The sequence below is a fragment of the Puntigrus tetrazona genome, chromosome 20, assembly GCF_018831695.1.
Source record: "Puntigrus tetrazona isolate hp1 chromosome 20, ASM1883169v1, whole genome shotgun sequence".
NCBI lineage: Eukaryota > Metazoa > Chordata > Actinopteri > Cypriniformes > Cyprinidae > Puntigrus > Puntigrus tetrazona.
Genome location: NC_056718.1, coordinates 5,017,415 through 5,032,861, shown reverse-complemented (window position 1 = coordinate 5,032,861; position 15,447 = coordinate 5,017,415). Strand labels below are relative to the sequence as shown.

Genomic DNA, 15,447 nt, shown 5'->3' with positions numbered 1-15,447 from the left:
ATCACCTGTGTACACGGGGACACCCTGCAAGTTCGGCGCGGCGTGTCCACATCTCGGCCAGGCCGGGGCCTGGCCAGTGGAAGTCGGACTGGTGAAGGACCTCCCGTGCCAGTCCTGTTGGGAAGGGATTGGCCAGGTTTTGACCAGCTACTCGCCGCCGCCACTCAACCGGCCAGCCCCAGGGAACCGCCAACAACCCGGCAAGCCCGCAAGCCACGGACCCGCCCGGCGTTGCTGGCCTCGGATAGCGGAAGAGAAGGTGAGTCTCCCTCCCAGAGCTCTAACCTGTTTTTTGATGTTTTTCAACAGGTCTCGAGAGGGGGCTCGTTCGCCAGGCCCAAAAAGAGCGATGACCGCCTTAAACACTGTTGGCGCAAGTGCGCGTTATAGAGGAACAGGATGTGCGGCCAGGGCCACATCCTCTCCCACATTTTGTTGTAAAAAATGGCCTGTTGTACTGTGTCGCCCAGCGGAGGGGGGAGGAGAAACTGCTGTTGGTGGTGCCAAAATCAAAGACTGAGGCAATCCTAGAGCTGGCACACTCCCATCCAATGGCAGGGCACCTCGGAGGCCTGGGAGCAGCAGCCGGCAGCCCATCGTACCGTCGTGGAGCACGTCAGGGAGATGAGGGACCGGATAGACCGCGTTATGCCATTAGTCCGGGACCACTTATGTAAAGCCCAACAGGCTCAACAGCGACACTACAACCGGGCAGCCCAACCACGGAGTTCCAGCCCGGTGACAAGGTCTTGGTCCTCGTTCCCACGGCAACCTGTAAGTTTCTGGCGACGTGGCAGGGGCCATACACCGTGATGGAGAAGCTCGGCCCGGTTACGTATAGATTACATCAGCCCGGCCGACGACGAACCGACCAGCTCTACCACGTTAACCTCCTCAAGATGTGGAGAGGAGCGAGGACAAGTCTCAGGCCTGGCGACCACCGGTCCGTGGTTGTCGACACCAACCCCATCTTTCGGCTGCCCAGAAGGGGAGCTCCAGCACCTGGTCGGTCAGTTCTCTGGCGTGTTCTCCCCTCGCCCGGGCGGACCCGCACCATCGAACACGAGATCCGGGCGCCCCTGGAGTTATCGTCCGGCAGCGGCCCTACCGGGTCCCGGAGGCTCGTCGGCAGGCTATTGAGGAGGAAATAAAACAAATGCTCAAGTTGGGGGTAATTGAGCCGCCTCGCAGCCCGTGGTCCAGTCCTATCGTGATGGTACCAAAACCCGATGGCACCCTCCGATTCTGCAACGATTTCCGCCCGTTTGAGCGAGGTCTCTGAATTTGACGGGTACCCCATGCCCGTGTGGGCGAGTTGTTAGACCGACTGGGAAGGGCCGGTACATCTCTACCCTCGACCTAACGAAGGCTACTGGCAGGTACCCCTCTCAAAATCTTCAAGAGCTAAAACGCGTTTTCCACCCCTAGCGGACACTGGCAGTACGGACCCTTCCCTTCGGGCTACACGGGGCCCCCGCAACCTTCCAACGAATGATGGACGTCGTCCTCCGACCCCACCAGAGCTACGCCGCGGCCTATCTGGGACGACGTCGCCGTTCACTCAGAGACCTGGGAGGACCACCTAGGCGGTTGCGGAGGGTGCTGTCCGAACTCGGAGGGCTGGGCTCACAGCCAACCCCGTAAATGTCACCTGGCGCTGTCGGAAGCAAGGTACCTGGGTTACCAAGTCGGGAGGGGCCTTATCCGACCCCAAGAAGACAAGGTAGAAGCCGTCAAGAAGCGCCCGAGGCCCCTCACCAAAACCCAGGTACGAGCCTTTCTGGGGTTAGCGGGTTACTATCGTTGTTTTATCCCCAACTTCTCCTCGGTAGCCGCCTCCCTGACGGACCTGACCAGGAAGGGGCAGCCTGAGAAGATAAAGTGGACACCCGAGACAGAAGAGGCGTTCCGAAAGATCAAGAAGGCGCGCTAACGCCGGAACCAGTCCTCCGAGCGCCGGATTTCAGCTGTCCCTTCCTGCTACAGACGGATGCCTCCGATCACGGGGTTGGGGCAGTCCTCTCCCAAGTCCAGGAGGGCGAGGAGCATCCGGTCCTATACATCAGCCGAAAGCTGTCCCCGGCCGAGAAGAACTATGCGGCAGTAGAAAAGGAGGCCCTGGCCGTCAAGTGGGCAATCCTGGAGCTGCGGTACTACCTCCTCGGCCGGAAGTTCACCCTCCTCACTGACCATGCTCCCCTGCAGTGGATGGCCGGGCCAAGAAACCAACGCGAGGGTGACCCGGTGGTTCCTAGCGCTCCAGGATTTCCACTTTGTGGTGCGTCACCGAGCTGGAGCGGCGGCGCCAACGCCGGACGGTCTCTCTCGGATCTGGGCAGCTTCGCGCAGGTCTGTCAGGGGTCACTCCCCACCCAACCCCTGCTTCCCCTAACGGCACGATTCGTTTCAGGACCAGGACGACACTTAGGGGGGGGGAGTGTGACGAGCGTCCCGAGCAGCCATCAGCGTCGTCCTGGTAACAGACGAGGAGCACCTGCATGCACTCGTTACAGGCTGACCGGTCTCAGCTGTTGCTTGTCAGCAGGGCGGGATAAAAGGCCACGCAGCACAGTGTCAGAGAGAACTGTCTCCATGCTAGAGATAACTAACGGATCTTCTCTATATCGCAGAAAGCAGTGTATAGACCGGGTCAGACGGCACCAGAGGACACGGATTCACCACGCACCTTAGAGAAGGAGAGAGCGAAGGAGAGGAAGAGAGAGAGGAAGCACGAGCACCTTCACGGCACGGACTGGCACAACCACCTACACTTCTAGAAGAATATTTGTTTTTTTGTTAATAAAACCACCCTCTGGGGTTTTTGATTTGAGCCCTCCTTGCTGTGTGTTTCTTCACCCCGTCACAATATGTATATGTGTATGTGTGTATATATATGTGTATATATATATATGTATGTATGTATATGTGTATATATATGTATATGTGCATATATATGTATGTATATGTGTATACATTTTATTTACACTTTTACTAAATATGCTAAACAGGATAGACTTGTATGCAGTACTTTAAAGACCCACTAGGTGGCGGCCCGGAAGTTGTCTCTTACTGGTCAGATAAAATCATAATCTTTTTATTATTTAAATTAGTCACTGTGTTTTTTAAATTTGATTCTTATTCAAGTTTTTAAATGCAGCTATTCGGACGTGAATTATTATCGCACGAACGTGCTATTGCTAAAAATGCTGGGACGAGACCTGGCTACTGTTACTTTTCTCCGCGCATTTGATGTCTAACCAATTACCGTTCAGTTTCCGTAATCGCCGGAGTATCTGACTTGCTTGATGACAGCTGATCAGCGCAGTTACGAGTAACTCACTGGAAGCTCAGCATGGCTACCGAAGTGGGCCAAAACACGGTCACAGAGGCTTTGAAAGAACTGGTCGGATTCGGTAGAGCATCTTTGGAGAATGTAGAAAAGGACATCGCCAGAGGTATCCTAATCTTAGAGATTTTACCTCTCATTTGTGCGCAAATGTTTGTATTATGAATGTATGCGTGCAGGGTTGAGTGTATGGGGAAAAATCACAGAGAGTGTATGGGGAAAAAAAAAATCAGTTTTCATTTACTGCTTCTGTTCAGGTGGTTCTTTGCGAGACATCGTGGAGACAAAAGTTCGTCCTTTATTTGGTCTGATGTCAGCAGGTGCCAAGTTCTTCAACACGTGTGTATATTTATCTTTAAACGCTGCACATTTGAAGAATTTGGTTGTACTACAAAACGATAACCAGTCCATGAAATGAATATGATTTCTTTCAGCCTGGGAGTGAAAAACCAAAAGGAAGCAGAATATTTGTGGGAACAGTTTTTTCAGTTAAGTGTAGTCTTTGAAATCCTTTCATTGGGGCATTCAATCGTCAAACATTTTGCATAATAATAATAATAATAATAATAATAACTTTTTGATACCAGGCAATCCTCATGTTTTTAACAATCATTAATCAATAAAACGAATGCATTTTTTATTTGGTAAGTAGCGATGTAATAAACAGTCACATATGTAAAAAATGTATAGTTAGTTGGTAATTATAAAAGAATAATAATAATCCACATTTTGCCCTGTACTTTATCCATAACATATTGAATACCAGTGTCATAATAGTACACTGATGATACTATTATTTGATTCTAATTTAACAGAAACACTGATGTTCGAGATAATGTTGAAGGCTTACTACAACTGGAAGTAAGCAATATAATTTTTACATTTTTCATGTGACTGCTTTGAAGCCCCTAACAGGACAAGCGCATGGTATTAAAAATAGATGAGAGGAAACTTATATTACAATACTTTTGCATTCTTTCACAAAATTATTTGGCGTTCCCACAAGAAAAAGAAGGGAAAGTTTCTTGGGAGGAACGTGAAAAAAAAAAAAAAAAAACTTTTTCCTCTTATCTCATCTTTTTTATTCAAGAGTATTCAAATGCTAAATAGTTTTTATGTTAGCAGGTAGTGCGTTTGAGTGGTTTAGTGATGGACGTTCGTTTGATTGACAGGTGGAGTGGGATTGTTTTTTGAAGCGTCTGGACGTTCAGATGAAAATGAGCGACACGGTTCTTTCCCAGTGTCCTGCAGCCCAGACGCTCAGCTCAGATACGCAGCTTATACACGTCCAGACTAAAGAGTGAGATGAATGCATAATATTATTACTGTCCTTTATTCAGGTCAAGCATTTCAGAACTGCTGACAGAGTACGTCTGTTGAAACAAAATGAAGGCCTGCGATTGCAAAAGTTTATTGCTATGACTGTGATTACATCAGCGTCCCACTTATCTTGTTATACTGTATATTCAAAGTCTATTAGATGTTTTAAATTGTTTAGAGGTTTACAACTGTTTTGCCGGTTCTGGATAGTAGCTTAAAATAAATTTCTGTTATGTCATGCTTTGTGAGAGTGATTGTTTTGTTACCTGGTTGAAATTTAACCATGGAATTTTTTTTTGTAATGGACAACCCATAGGTTATAGCTGTAGTTAAAATTATCTCTATATAGAGTTAATTTTCATTGTTTTGGGTTTTTTTCATTGAGAATTCCAGTTAAATTTAAATGAGGCAACAAATTAAAATTTAAATGAACATTAAATAAAATTAAGAAATTATATTGCAATAATAATAGTCAATTTTATATGTATATATAATATATGTATATAATATATATATATATATATATATATATATATATATATATATATATATATATATATATACACACACTATTTGAAAATTTTAGAGTGCAAAAAAAAACGAAATGCTGAGAAAATCGCTCTTAAAGTTCTTAGCAGTGCATAATACCATTTTTTTTATATATAAACATAAAAATTTATGGAAGGACATTTACAAAATATCTTCACGAAACACAAATTTTACTTAACGTCATAATGATTTTGGGCATGAAACAAAAATCGATCATTTTGACCCACACAATGTATTTTTGACTGGTTTTGTGCTCCAGAGTCACATATAGTGTATGCCAGTTGCTAAATATGCAGAATTAGTGAATTTGTATATAAATTGTTCACGTGACTTTGAATTCAATTTAACATGCTTTGGATTGTGGCTATTTCACTTCAGATTCCAGCTCACAAATAGATATGGCATGCTTTTACTCCAACATACATTGTGGTTGTCCTGTGCTCCTGCAGGAACGTGTCTCTGGGTCAGTACTTTGGGAAGGGAGAGAATCTCCTCCTTGTGTTGCTCCGCCATTTTGGATGACAGCCATGACGAGACCACCTGACTGAGCTGAAGAACAGCCAGGTAAGACGACCTGCCGTTAAAGGAGGTCAAAAGCCACACAGCTGCAAGTGAAGTCAGAGCAAACGTCGGCCGATTCTCATTATGCACAGTTGCTTGGAAAATATCTTTCGAAGGCTTGTTGATCCAGCCGTGGACTTGGCGATGCAAAATGTTGCGCTGCTTTTTCGTAGCAAATGTTCCAAAGTCAACGCTGCTTCTGCTGCTGCCTTTTCTCATGCAGAAGCTTCAGGGAGCGCAGTCCTTGCGGGTGCTGGTGGTCTCGTACGGCTCTCTTGAAGGGGCCGCGTTCTGGCTCGATCAGACAGGCTATGAGTTTGACATGCTGTTGGATGCAGAGAGAGCGGTGAGGACAAAAACATAATCAACCCTTCTTTGGTTAATCCTAAGGTTTTGGAAGCTTGTTTCAGCTACTGAATAAAACAATTAAAAAGTTAACTGTGACACTTTTCTCGCAATTGAGACACTGGAACATCTGGAACGATGTTGTAAATGACTTCTAGCAGTGTCCTCCTTCGGAAGCACAAATAAAGTACTTTCACAGCGGCCCCTTTAATAAGACTACATGTGCTTGACCTTGACTGTAGATTAATACTGATCATACCTGTGGATATATGTGCTGCTTCAGGTGTATCGAGCGTTTGGTCTGGGCTCATCGATCAGCAAGGTGATGAAGTTTAAGTTAATGCTGCACTACTCTGAAATACTGACGATGAACCAACGGCTCCCCGATGTGCCACCTCAGTTCATCGATGACCTCTTTCAGGTGACATGCAGACATATAAATATCGCACACAGAACAAAAGAATAAAACTCTGACATGGGTAATGAATTGCGTTTGTTTCCACGAGTTTGTCGTTACCCTTATTTTATGGCATAAGAGCAGTAAAATGAAGAACGTCAGACTGCATATAGGGCCGGTTACGCAACGATTGGATCATAAATTACACTCCTTCAGCTCAAATCGTACAACAAAACTGTAAACGTGCAGGCTTGGTCTAGTTAGGCAGTAGCGCTGAGACACGTTAACGCATCTTTCCACAAATAAGATGTCCAATTTTGGCCCATCAGTGTCATTTAGTTTAAGAAACTGCTACAACAACACCTGCTTTAAGATGCATTGGTTGCAGAAATGATAAACCTCATGTAAAGCCAATGGAAAAGAAAACCCCAGCTGATATAGTGTTTCATTTGACATCCTGAGGTAAACCACCAGGATTTTCTGAATGACGACTTGTTGAATGAAAAGTAAAATGTTTTTTTTTTCTTCTAAAGATTAATGCTATTTGCGGAATGTGCCAAATCCATAAAAACAAACCCCAAACATTACATAATACTCGCTGATAGAAAAAACATTTGCGTCCCTGTAGTCTAGGACTCTTGAAAATGGATTTGCAGCTCTCTCCCTCTGTCTCTATCAGATGGGTGGTGATTTTGTGCTGGACTCGGGTGGTAAAGTGATATTTTCCTACCGGTGTAAAAGCCCTGTGGACAGACCATCAGTTACTCAGATTCTGGCTGCCATCTCTGCTCATTCGTAGCATTCCTGGAGAATAAAGGTCTTTTATGTTTCGTCTTTCTAATATGCTAAACCGCTTGACTTGCTTCCTTGCCTTCCTGATAAGAAGTTCCAGTTCCTGAAAAAGTTACACTCGTTCGTTTGTGCCAGAATTTATTCTTCCATTAAGAACGACGGCCAAAATAAAGTTTGCAAGATTGGCTGTTCCCATGCCCTCTGTTTAGGGTGGAAGAGGTCTGTTCTTTTCTAAAGCAGACTTTGGCCTTAATGGGGGAATTTACTTATCTGTAAATATAAAAATGGGAAGCTGCTGTATTAATGTCATACTAAAGGGAGCATGGAACAAATATCATATCAGGGTGTAAATGGTATGGTAAACAGTATTTGTAAAGACACTGTGACTGACTTTAGGCCTTTGATGTGTTGGTATAGGTTGGCTCCTCAGATAGACAGCTCCCCCAGAGGTTGTATGAATGAAGATCTGACTCAAAGTCATACGCTTATGAAGAGTCATTTCTGATGGGCATTTACACCCTCTGGTCATCACAGCTTCACATCTGTTGAGTTACACCAGCCCAGACCCGTCTATATCGCACATCAGTGTCTCGATTAAATGAAGTGAGATTATTAACTTAATTGTTTGCAGATACATTTTGCAATTATTCAAGACACACGAAATGTGTGTCAAGCCGTTTAACCATTGTTTACTGTGAATGATTATTGAAATCAACACCGAATAAAGAGCTGGATGTTGGTCAGAATGAGACTGGACTTTTATTCACCATTCAGCATTGCTCAAGAGCCTTATTTCACTTTAAACCTGCTTTAATAGTTGCCAAGTGAAACAAATACAACTTTGAAAACAAATCCAGGGTTGAACCAACAAGCCGTAATTCTAAAGAATTTTAGAACAATAAAGAACGAAAAGAAAACAAATTTAAATCAGCATTAATGTAATGTCAGAACCAGGACGAATGCAGATCGCCCTTGGAATAATACAAACATTAAACGTCAAATTAAATAATTTATTATATTTCAGTATGTTTTCAGTTGTTCGTGATCTTCGAACCTTTGTTATTACTAATATTTCCTGTTCAGGCTTTAAGATCTCATGAATATTGGAGTTTTGTGGCATTTATTAGCTTGGAAGCCATCTACAGTATAGGGTGTTGTATGACTTTAACTTTTAGCTGATATACGCTTTTAAAAATATACAGTATTTCTCTTCTCTACACTCTACGATATACAATCCAGAGGAGAATCCTATCCCCCTTCCTCAAAGCCTGTTCAAATGTGCTGTCTTGAGCTAGTAAGCTCATTTGCTTGCTAAATGAAAATACTAAGAAAAATACATTTTTAATTTGACTGTTGTTCAGCTTCAGTAAAATAGCACGATACATGTATTTGTAATACGTAATTCAAAAGGTATGAACATTTTCATGAATACAGGGTAAAATATATATATAGCGCATTTGTCTCAACAAATGGAATTGCTTTGGGTTTTAAGGGGGACAGGAAGTTAATGGACTAGTTCACTTCTGGAATAAAAATTTCCTTGTAATTTAGTCACCGCCATGTCATTCAAAATAAATACTGAAGCTACAATTTGCTACAATGTTTTTCCTCAAAAACCTTAAAGGGTCTATTATTCTCATTACTATTCATTCATTACTCTCTTAATGAAAAGTCTATAACTTATGTTGGTTAAAATTTCTCAATGGTAATGTAAAAAAACACTCAAAATCAGCTGCTTTCAGTAAGCAGTTCTAGTCCATGTTGCGTTAAATGCTAATCAGCTCTGATGACGCTGCCCCTGGAGCAAACTTTAAACTTTATTAGGAAAGACAATTTGCTAAGATTCAGAAAACCACTTACACTTTTAAGAAAATAACGTTAATCCTCTGCGTCTTCAGAGGCTTAGATGTCGGGAGTTAATGATGACAGCTCACTGAGGGCGGGGCTGAGGTAAGACGGCCCTGTGGGAGGGGCCTGTGTACATCTAGATAATTTTGACAAGAATCTTAAAATAGACATAATTTTTTAAACAGATTTTTATCATTATACCATGGATGTGTACACACACTTCTAACACATATTTATGTTCAAACGAAGATGACTCCTTTAATTTCTTTTCAACTGAAGAAAGAAGACATTAACATCTTGGCTGACAAGGGGGTGAGTAAATCATCAGAAAATTTTATTCTGGAAGAGGAGCTAATACTTTTTAGAGTCCTGCTCCAACTTCCTGTTTCAATAGGAAAAATTTTAACAGGAAAGAAATTTGCATTTATCAAACCGTTTCATGGGATCGTTAAATTCACTGGCTCTAATTTTTATCTGTGCAATAACTGCTTTTGAAACAGTTAATAGCTGCTCTTGATATTTAAAACAACTTAATTAGAAGCCATTTAATAAAGCATTAAGGTCAAACATCAAACTCGCACAGATAATACATGCGTCTTTCACAGTAGGTGTCCCACCAGTCTCCGTCATCTGAAGACATGGCTACACAGTTCTCTCGCTTCCCACCATCTGGCTGGCTTGACAGGAAGTGCTTCCTCCACTGGAAGTAAGAGACACGGGTTGTGTCCTCAAATAGGTAGAGGCCTTCAGAACGCTCGTCATTGATGCCAAGCCAAACAGGCCAGTTTCCGTGGAATACTGATTTCACATATTCAGCCAGAGCTTCCTGCTCCTTGCGATCTCTTGGCATAGCCATGCGTCCTCCCCGCTCCTGACACTTCTTGGATGCATCGGTGTAGGTCTCATACACACGGTATGCGAGGAAACATTTGTAACCCATTTTACGGCCTTTCTGGCAGCCTGCAACCACAAAATCATTTTCACCATATCTTAATAAAAGTACAGTATTTTGCTGTCATCTTAAACAAGGTTTGCCCAAGTAGTACATATTGGACCAAATCCTAGACCAACAAATTTCCGGTCCTGGAAACTTACTATTAATCTGTCCAATTTTTAGTGTTAAACATCTTAAGACATTAGGTCTTTAATCAAAAGATCAGAACCAGCACATGCAGTATGTGTGATTTTCCTATATAACATTAAGATCTCATGTAGGGACTTGCATTAGAAGTTTCCTCTAAGAAAGCATTACTTGAATTTAGGTAACTGTAAAATCTGAGGTAACACTGCAAGGTTAGGATTGGTTTAGGTCAGGGGTGTCAAGTTCTGTTCCTGGCAAGTCATGCTCCAGCAGAATTTAGCTCTAGCTCTTACTAAACACATCTGAACCAGCCAGTTAAGATCTTCAGGATCAATAGGAAAATCCAAGCAAATGTGCTTAAACAAAACTCCTCTGGAAAGTGTCCCCCCTAGAGCAGGATTGGACCCCTTGTTAGGTCAGACGTTGGGGGCTGGAGAAGTCAGTGACAGGAAAATGGCCCGAGTATGCTCAATGCAGTTGCTGTTCTTTGCTTAGGGTTAAAATTAAATGTAAAAAAAAATGTTTCAAATACCTTCTGCCTGAAAGTGCACCAGTTATTGCCCTTCAAAAGAAAGAGATGACTCTGAATCATAGTTTGACTATGAATAGTTTTTTTTAAATGACGTTTCATCAGCGTGAAACATCTGCATATTACCCTCCCACTTGTTGGTCTTTTAAGGGTGGTTTGAATGAAAATGCAAATTAAATTGCCACTAGCTGCTCCTTTTGGAGCAATAAAAACTCACAAATGCTGCTTAATCAGAGATGAAAATGACACCCCACTCAAACCAATCACCACAGATTAGCATCATGCAAAGGAGAGGTTTGGAAAAATGATTTGTTAAGTTAATTATATGGGGCAAGTAAGGGAAAACTAAATACATATTATAAGACAATTAAAGTGTTTTTTGACCTTACATCCATGTCGACTTGTTATTGACGTTGACGTACATGACATTAAACAAAACTAAACTGTGATTGGTCACTTTCCAGGTGACCGCTTCCTGACGTTGGCCAAGCAGCAAAATTAACTGTTTTGTACATCTATAAATAGCTGGATGTGGATGAGACAAGAAGCTAGACCCATTTACGAATTGCTGCGCACATTTTTACTTCAAGAAAAAGGTGAATACAGCCCAAACCTTTTGTCGTTAGCCAATTGTCTGGCTACACAAGACTATAATTAGGGTTGGGGTAGATTTATAACTATAACTTGACTACATTTAACATTGTTCAAGGTCCAACAAAGGGTGTTGATTCAACTTGTTCTACCTAATTACTTGCTGCCCAAATAACCATATGTATTGGGTTTAAGTTCAGATACCGTCCTTGAAATAAACTGTCACCATCTTAATATATATTTGGAAAAATCTCCAGTAATAAGAGCATGGATTCTTTAAGCACAGCTAGATTTGACTACAATGCCCTTTATAGCCCACAACTATGAGCCCAAAGGTAAAGCCACTAACCCTCTAGGCGTCCGATCTCTTTGCGATTGTCCTTGCAGTAGGACGAGACTTGTTGAATGGCATCCTCAGTGTCGCCTAATCTATTCTCAAGTCGTGACATTCTTTCCAACAGTTGTGTAACTTTAATGTCCAACGTGTAATGTCCCACATTAAGCCTGTGGATAGCCTGATCCATCGCTGCCAGTCTAGACACTGTAAATATATATAAATAGACAAATGTGAATCAAGTCTTTCATTAGTCAGCTATGCCGCTGCATACCAGTGAATGAATAGAATATCAAGAAACTGTGTCGTGGAGGGGGAAGGGGTTGACAAGGTAGCTGCAGATATAGTGTTTTTGGATTGCTTGAAAAGTTGCATTATGTAATTTACATACCCAGACTATTAAATATTACCTTACGAACAAACCTTCATGTCAAGACAAACATCAGCATATTGCAAGTAGAATATATGCAAATATACATTCCATTGGATTGGTTTTGGCTTGTTTTTCTGGCTTTTTAGATGGAAGTGGGTAAGTGAAGTGAGTGTTTTGTTAACGCACGGATGTAGTTGTAAGTGCTCTCCATTTCAGAGACTGCAGTGGTGGGTTCAGGTTCTATGATGTCAGGAGTGTCCCCTCGCCCTCTAACCATCTCCTCATTGAACACTCTCACCTGTAGGATTAAAGTCAGCAAGACCAGACTTAAAGTGTTACTCCACTCCAAAATGAAAATTTTTGTCATTGATCACTTTCCCTCATTCTGTTCCAAACCAATAAAAGCTTTGTCTTCAGAACACAATTTAAGATATTTTGGATGAAAACCAGGAGACTTGTGAGGGTCTCTTTGACTTCCAAGTGATGAACACTGTCAAGGCCCAGAAAAGTTATGAAGTATTTTTGTAGGTTCATAATGTTATTATTGAACCACTGATGGCTGATGGACTATTTTTGACGATGTCTTTTATACTTTTCTGGCAGTTACTTAGCAGTCACAAGCCTCCTGGTTTTCATCCAAAATATCTCAAATTGTGTTCCGAAGGTGAACAAAGCTTTTACGGGTTTGGAACAACATGAAGGAAAGTGATACATGACAAATTTTCATTTCAGGGTAAAGGAACCCTTTAAGGCTGGAATACACTACATGACGTCTGCCCATATTTTTGCCCTAATTTACACTCTGAAAGAGACGACAGTAGTTGCCGAAATTCAGAGACAGTCTGCAATTTTGGACAGTCACAGGTTTTGCTGAAAATTGCATCGCATACAATGACCACAGACTTTGTTTTTTTAGCTCAGACTATGAATCCATTCAGTGGCAAGATATCAAACTGATTTAGTTCTTTGAGCCAATTGTAGAACAAGTAATGTTTTCATTTGAATTCTATCTCCAAGCAATGTTTCTGTGTGGGTTTATTGTGTTCGGAGCAGTGTGCGCCCCCTAATAATCATGATGTGTACGATGCCCAGTTTTCCTCTCTTAACCAACATAGCCAAATATGTGATGCCTAGTGGTTTGAAATATGTTCAGATTTTAAAAGTCGCATGATTTATTCCAGCCTTTGCTTGATGAAGAATGCACAATCATCACACTGGAAGTATTCTTACACTTCAAGTAATGTTATTGCTAATCAAGGATGTTTTGTAGCAACAAGACGTGTATGCCCTTGAGATTGTGTATGCCCAAAAAAAGGTGCTTAAAAGATCCTTCACAGCGATGCCACCGAAGAACCATCTTTGGTTCTGCAAAGAACCGTTAAGCCAAAGGTTTCATGGGAATCACACCAATCCGTTACACAATCTGACTTTGAAACATTCGGAATTGAACCGCTGGTTTCGTCTAGCCAGAGAACTGGACCCTGACTGAGACTGGTTTCTCCCATGTTTTTTTCCATTCTGTCACCAATGGAGTTTTGGTTCCTTGCCGCTATCGCCTCTGATTCAGGGACACTTAATTTCCAACAATTATCGTCGATTTGATTGCACAGATACAGACAATGACGTCTCTGCATTCAATAACGAAACGCCTTTAACTGAAAATTGAGTGTTTAATCTTACTGACACTTTATTCTCCTATTTGATTTGTCACAATCTGTATTCTTAAAAGCTCTATAAAGGTGAAAATTTGACTTCTTACCATTTTGTAATCTGTAATCTGTAATCTTTTGTGAAACAAAAAGGTTCTTTAGATGTTAAATGTTCTTAATGGAACCATTTTGATAAGAAGGAAGCAACTTTATTTTTAAAATAAAAAATAAATCATTCATCATTCAATGGTACAGGGATGGAATCATATGGTAATATCCTGGTATCAAGGTAGGTTTTCAAAGACACGTTTCAAAATTGTTTCAATGGAAATCATTAATTTTATGTTATCTTTAAAGATAATATCAAGGGTAAACAAATCAATGGATCGTTTTCCACAAAGTAAGTCTAAATTCTTAACCTGAGACAGATGAGCTGTTGTGATGGCCGGTCTCGTGGTGTTCTCTCCAGAGTAACAGGAAGACAGAGCGCTGAAGCCCACTACAGCTGCCAGAATCACTGTTAGACTCATCTCCACTTCAAATCACTTCACTTCATAAATCCCTTTCTTCTTTTCAGCCAGCTCTCTGTTTTACTGCATATATACACAACCCTTGATGTTCACTCAACAGCGATCTTCTCTCCTCCTTTCACATCGCTTTCAACTCAGTAGTCTCGCTCTATCGTTCACCTCTATACAGCTCTGTTTTGTTTTAGCCTCCTCCCTCTCTGCAGCTGCCGGTCACTTTTCCTCCTCCTTTCACCTTGTCTGAAAGATTCCTTTTTTTTCTTCTTCTCTCTCTCTTTCTGTTTTCTTTCTTTCAGCTGCTTGTTGCTGAGTTTTATACTCAAACACCAGATTTTTTTTCTTCTTCATTCCTCCCACTTCTATTCTTTGTGCTAACACGGCAGTTTTACTGACACAGCTCTTTCTCCCTCTTCCATAAACATCTTCATTTGCTTGTCCAAGACTCGGCTTTCTGTGAAGTTTTTATGGCGTTTGTCCCTTGGGAACATGCTGTTCTGTGGAAGTCAATAATGGCCGAATGACAGGAAAATGATGAACGTCTCATTACCAGCTGAGTCCTGTCTCCACACATGGAAGGAATTTGGACTTCTCTTCTTCTAAACAGGACACTTCTCTCAGTCTTGCTCACTTCCTCTGGATGAGACTTTGGAAGGGAGTTAGATGTAATGGAGTTCTGCCCAAAAGAATCCAGTTCATTACATAACAAAGTCTAACTAAGCAAATCTCTCCCAGATGAGCTTGTCTAGACGTTATACGGTACAAGAAACAGATAAACAGCTTAGATGTCTACCTTTGACAAATAACAATTAGAAAGAACTCCAAGACCGTGGATATCTACTGTTGTTAGACTGATCTAATCGACCTATCAACTGAACTCCTTAAAAATATTTTTAACAACCTTTGAACGTTGAATGACCTCTTGGAAAACAGGGCCACTTTCCAGTCAGAAACCAGCAAGGCCTTTTTCAAAACATGCGGTGCAGTTACATCAATCCACCAAAATAAAAACGATTGCCTGGGGAAATAAACTCTTTAAATAAAGCGCATTAGGAGCATTTTGAAAATGCCACATATGTGACCGATTACATTAACGGACATCCAACGGTTATATTTAACGAAAATAAATAACACTCCGGGCAGTGAACTGACAAAAGGCAGAAAACGTTCAAGGGATTTATTAGTAGAACTCCATCTTTCTGTTTTCA

General features: G+C 41.8%; 2 protein-coding genes across 3 annotated transcripts; one reads left to right on the top strand and one right to left on the bottom strand.

Annotated features, from left to right (window-relative positions):
* The first annotated feature begins 3,294 nt into the window (after positions 1 to 3,294).
* On the top strand, positions 3,295 to 8,056 carry selenol (selenoprotein L). Of its 2 annotated transcripts, XM_043219176.1 has the most exons (10): positions 3,295 to 3,455; positions 3,604 to 3,685; positions 3,781 to 3,834; positions 4,162 to 4,207; positions 4,519 to 4,646; positions 5,665 to 5,779; positions 6,000 to 6,122; positions 6,405 to 6,542; positions 7,198 to 7,335; positions 7,728 to 8,056. In XM_043219176.1, the coding sequence occupies exons 1-9, from the start codon at positions 3,353 to 3,355 to the stop codon at positions 7,315 to 7,317; spliced, it is 909 nt and encodes a 302-aa protein (XP_043075111.1). In that variant the 5' UTR covers positions 3,295 to 3,352; the 3' UTR covers positions 7,318 to 7,335; positions 7,728 to 8,056. The 2 variants fall into 2 exon arrangements, with proteins under 2 accessions (XP_043075111.1, XP_043075112.1); XM_043219177.1 differs by lacking the exon at positions 7,198 to 7,335.
* clec11a (C-type lectin domain containing 11A) lies at positions 8,051 to 15,372 on the bottom strand. Its single transcript, XM_043219178.1, has 4 exons — positions 14,135 to 15,372; positions 12,253 to 12,364; positions 11,709 to 11,900; positions 8,051 to 10,118 (listed from the first exon to the last, which is right to left on the bottom strand). The coding sequence occupies exons 1-4, from the start codon at positions 14,243 to 14,245 to the stop codon at positions 9,721 to 9,723; spliced, it is 813 nt and encodes a 270-aa protein (XP_043075113.1). The 5' UTR covers positions 14,246 to 15,372; the 3' UTR covers positions 8,051 to 9,720.
* Between the last annotated feature and the right edge of the window lie 75 nt (positions 15,373 to 15,447).

Excerpts from the sequence above, each read along its gene's own strand:
- clec11a (XM_043219178.1), bottom strand. The coding sequence starts at position 14,245 with ATGAGTCTAACAGTGATTCTGGCAGCTGTAGTGGGCTTCAGCGCTCTG. Across the intron at positions 11,901-12,252 it reads GAGCACTTACAACTACATCC|TGTCTAGACTGGCAGCGATG; the intron begins GTGCGTTAACAA and ends ATATATTTACAG. Across the intron at positions 10,119-11,708 it reads AGAGATCGGACGCCTAGAGG|GCTGCCAGAAAGGCCGTAAA; the intron begins GTTAGTGGCTTT and ends TTGTGGTTGCAG.